Source organism: Penaeus chinensis, chromosome 34, assembly GCF_019202785.1.
Source record: "Penaeus chinensis breed Huanghai No. 1 chromosome 34, ASM1920278v2, whole genome shotgun sequence".
Taxonomy (NCBI): Eukaryota; Metazoa; Arthropoda; class Malacostraca; order Decapoda; family Penaeidae; genus Penaeus; species Penaeus chinensis.
The window spans coordinates 19,765,398-19,770,397 of record NC_061852.1 but is presented as its reverse complement, the minus strand read 5'-3'; the positions used below and the strand labels follow the sequence as shown (position 1 = coordinate 19,770,397).

Below are 5,000 nucleotides of genomic sequence, written 5' to 3'. Positions count from 1 at the left end.
ATTATTATTATTATTATTATTATTATTATTATTATTATTATTATTATTATTATTATTATTATTATTATTATTATTATTATTATTATTATTATTATTATTATTATTATTATTATTATTATTATTATTATTATTATTATTATTATTATTATTATTATTATTATTATTATTATTATTATTATTATTATTATTATTATTATTATTATTATTATTATTATTATTATTATTATTATTATTATTATTATTATTATTATTATTATTATTATTATTATTATTATTATTATTATTATTATTATTATTATTATTATTATTATTATTATTATTATTATTATTATTATTATTATTATTATTATTATTATTATTATTATTATTATTATTATTATTATTATTATTATTATTATTATTATTATTATTATTATTATTATTATTATTATTATTATTATTATTATTATTATTATTATTATTATTATTATTATTATTATTATTATTATTATTATTATTATTATTATTATTATTATTATTATTATTATTATTATTATTATTATTATTATTATTATTATTATTATTATTATTATTATTATTATTATTATTATTATTATTATTATTATTATTATTATTATTATTATTATTATTATTATTATTATTATTATTATTATTATTATTATTATTATTATTATTATTATTATTATTATTATTATTATTATTATTATTATTATTATTATTATTATTATTATTATTATTATTATTATTATTATTATTATTATTATTATTATTATTATTATTATTATTATTATTATTATTATTATTATTATTATTATTATTATTATTATTATTATTATTATTATTATTATTATTATTATTATTATTATTATTATTATTATTATTATTATTATTATTATTATTATTATTATTATTATTATTATTATTATTATTATTATTATTATTATTATTATTATTATTATTATTATTATTATTATTATTATTATTATTATTATTATTATTATTATTATTATTATTATTATTATTATTATTATTATTATTATTATTATTATTATTATTATTATTATTATTATTATTATTATTATTATTATTATTATTATTATTATTCTCCCTCTCTCTTTCTCTCTCTCTCTCTTTCTTTCTCTCTCTCTCTCTCTCTCTCTCTCCTCTCTCTCTCTCTCTCTGCTGTGTGTGTGTGTGTGTGTGAGTGTGTGTGTGTGTGTGTGTGCCATGTGCATACGCACACATGCGTGCGACTTTTTTAGGTTTGGTGTCTTTTACCGTCACCGCCAGAACCATCAGCGACAGACAAAAAAAAAAACATTTGCATTTGGATACCCCCGCGTCGTTCGTGAGGGGAATAACAAACCGATAGACATCGTGTGTTTACTTGATTATTATGTGACGAAAAAGTCGAACACGGTCGTTTTCCTTATATATCGACGCGTTTATTCGTATGCTACTTTCTATTCTTTCTTATTTTCTTTTTCTTTCTTTCGTTCGTATTTTTTTTTTTTTTTTTTTTTTTTTGCTTTCTTCTTCATCTTTTCCGTCCGTCCACCTCAGTTTAAAAGGAATAACCATGTCATCACTATTTTTTGTTTATTCATGTTTGTCTCCATTTGTTTAGTTATTTATTCATTTAAGTGTTTATTTATGAATTTCTGTTGCATTTGCGTGATGATTTTTGTGTCTTTACCTGTTTGGTTTATAACTGATTCCTTATCTGTTATTTTGTCTATGTTCAGCGTTTGTTTCTCTTTCCTTATTACAGCTGAATCGTCTGGTCTCTGTAGTGTCATTGGTCGACTGTTCATGCCCGACCCTGGTTTCCAAGGTTAGATGTTGGTCTCAATAATAATCTATCCTTTTTTCTTCCTAAAGTATTAGAAGAGAAAGGATATCTATATAATAAGTAAATAGATACAAGATAAAGAACTGAAATGTGAACAAACGGGAAAAAAACTGAAAAGAAGGAAAAAACAACAGAAAATAAGATGTCAACAGTCAGACAAACATACCAACAGAAAAAAAAAAAAAAAACACGAAAAAAACTCACGAAAATGTAAACATACGAAGAAAAACAGATTTCGGGAACGTGCATGAATCTCCCGACGGTCACTGACAGACCAAAAACACCAGACGCATTCTTAGCAGGGACACATGCATGGCGGACCAGCTTGACATAAGGCCCGCGCAGGTTTCAGTCGCTAACCTCCCCCCCCCCCCCCCTCAAAAAAAAAAAAAATAGAACAATAATCACATGGAATTTCAAAGGAAACTTATCTTTTCTCTCTCTCCTCTTTTTCATGTATGCAAGCAGATAACGTGAGGATGTGCTTCAAGTGCCTTGGTCGGGATGCCTGTCTTGAACCCAAATACGCGACGGTCCAAATATGCAGCCCCGACGTGCACCGCTGCGTCACCAAACTCACTGTCAGCAAGGTCACAGGTATGTCCGAGCTTGTGCTTCTATGGGGTATAGATAGATAGATAGATAGATATAGGTGTTTGTAGAGAAGGGTGATATACCTTTATGCTTATATATATACGTGTGTGTGTGTGTCTGTTTGTGGGTGTATGTTTTGGATTACTTTTGCGATCATTAATCGATTACTCTTCGATTACTTTCACTTGGAAATAGATTATTCTGTGGTATATTTATAGAGTATAAGGTTTACATTTATGGTTTTAGTGTACTCTCTCTCTCTCTCTCTCTCTCTCTCTCTCTCTCTCTCTCTCTCTCTCTCTCTCTCTCTCTCTCTCTCTTTCTCTCTCTCTCTCTCTCTTTCTTTCTCTCTCTCTCTCTGCTGTGTGTGTGTGTGTGTGTGTGTGCGTGCGTGTGTGTGCGTGTGTGTGTATGTGTGTATGTGTGTGTTTGTCTGCATGTGTTTTTGTGTATGTGTGTATGTATATATATATATATATATATATATATATACTTATATATAGACACTTATGTATGTGTGTGTGGTTATATGTCTATGTGCTTGAGTATATTCATGTATTTTGTTCTCTCTCTTCGTCTCTTTGTCTCCGTTTTACTCTACCACTCTGCATAGGCCTACACACACACGTTCTCTTTCCCCTTCCTTGCCTTTCCCTTAACCACGCCCCGTAATCCCGCAGGAGCCAGCGTCTCGGAGCAGTACTGCGGAAGCCCCGAGGTCCTGGAGGACAGCATGCAGATGCTGGAGGACAAATGTTACTCCAACGACATCAGCTGGGACAGTCGACGTACCCAGACGACCTTCTGCTACTGCTCCCACGACCTCTGTAACGCGTCGTCCCATCTCCGGGCTCCGTCGTGGTCGTTTCTGTTCGCTTTGGGCGTGTTGGCGATGCTCTCGACGACCGTGATTTCTGAGCATTTCTCGTGACGGATGCCGACAGTGGGGGACCGAAAAGTAGGATTTTCTCGGTTCTCTGGTGTTTCGGTCTGGTATTATTCCGAAATTAGAGTTTATTCTATATATATATATATTGTTTGCCAAAGACTGAGGTGAAGGAACGAGATACTGGTAAATCGCGTGAACAGATATTCGCTGGAATATGAATTGTTGCATTTCCAAGTAGAGGAAAGAGGATATGGTGAACAAAGAGACAGTATTTGTATAAAGAAGAGACGGAAATCCCTAGTCACTCCCAGCGGAGAGTCACCAAGCCAGCCTTCCCAACTTCACCTCAACTTGTCCATGTCACAAAGTGTTCCATGAACGCACAACGCTCACGTGGTACAAAGATACGCCTCTCATACGGTGCGAACTCATAACGTGTCTGTCCCCCTTTTACCTGCACGAATGAATTAAATACCCTGTTTAGGAAGGAAGAATTTTTTTATGCAATCATCCGGTACATAGAACCCCTCCTGATCAACGTGCAAAAGAAAAAAAAAGAAAGAAAAAATCGTGTTGCAGAGCGATTCGCGATTAATAGGACATTCTGTGATTTTCTGCATTCCATTGTGGTGAGAAACTCTGTGATAACCTCCATACGGCCAAGCCTAAGCGGAGGCCAGTAGTTAGGAAAGAGAGACCCTGCATAAGTGATTTTTTTTCTACTTTTATATCCATGCACTGTATATATATGTGTGTGTGTGTGTGTGTGTGTGTGTGTGTGTGTGTGTGTGTGTGTGTGTGTGTGTGTGTGTGTGTGTGTGTGTACATGGCACATTGGTGTATCCTTTTTATCTAGGTAGACATGTCTGCAACAAAATCGTGTAGAATGATATTTGAATGATATTTCACATGGATTCGATATGATATTTATGTTTCCCAGTTCATTTTTATCAGACATTCTAATTCGGAACAAGTAAATAGAATGTTAATCGCTGTAAGTGAATCGGTATTTTATAAATTTTATAACTGTGTATAAAATGAGTGAGTAATTTTGTGCCAAATATTTTTTTCGTGGCTAATTTAATTTCATAATTATTTTTGATTTTTAATGATAATCCAATATTAATATATTTTCGGTCAAGTTTTTTTATATGTGTATTCATTAAAATTATAGGCTTAATCGATAAATTTTACGAGAATTATAATAGTTTGCATATTGGAAGAATTAAATGGAATAGTCAAATATATAAGAAACGACCATAAAGACATTGTTAACATTGTTAATCAAATGTGTATACGTGACGAAAGAAAACTTCAACGCCAAAGAAACTTTACTTCAAACATAAGGACTCAAACATGCACTTGACTTTTTCTGATGTGTTGTGACTACGTATGGACGTTACAAATTGTCGTTATGATATATATTTATGAGTGTTATTTCTGAGTATCACATTGTGTACTTATGACCCTGTGCCTTTGCTATGTCTGTTGTACTGGCTGAAGAAAAAAATGAGATTATATGCTTCAGTATTGTAATGCATTTAAATGAAATAAATTAATTAAATGATTATACATATATGTTTATTTTAGATTTCCTTTCTCTCTCTCTCTCGTTCACTTTCGCTCTCTCTCTCTCTCTCTCTCTCTCTCTCTCTCTCTCTCTCT

At 30.4% G+C, this 5,000-nt stretch overlaps 1 protein-coding gene across 2 annotated transcripts in view; it reads left to right on the top strand.

The window, feature by feature from the left end:
• LOC125043870 overlaps positions 1-4,907 on the top strand; it is a 16,161-nt gene extending 11,254 nt beyond the window's left edge. Inside the window, exons 2-4 of one of the 2 annotated variants that reach the window (XM_047640213.1) lie at positions 1,772-1,834; positions 2,321-2,449; positions 3,127-4,907. In XM_047640213.1, coding sequence (XP_047496169.1) covers positions 1,772-1,834; positions 2,321-2,449; positions 3,127-3,377 — 443 coding nt within the window. In that variant the 3' untranslated portion in view covers positions 3,378-4,907. The remainder of the gene's footprint in view (positions 1-1,771; positions 1,835-2,320; positions 2,450-3,126) is intronic. The other variant, XM_047640214.1, reaches the window with a different exon arrangement.
• The last annotated feature ends 93 nt before the right edge of the window (positions 4,908-5,000 follow it).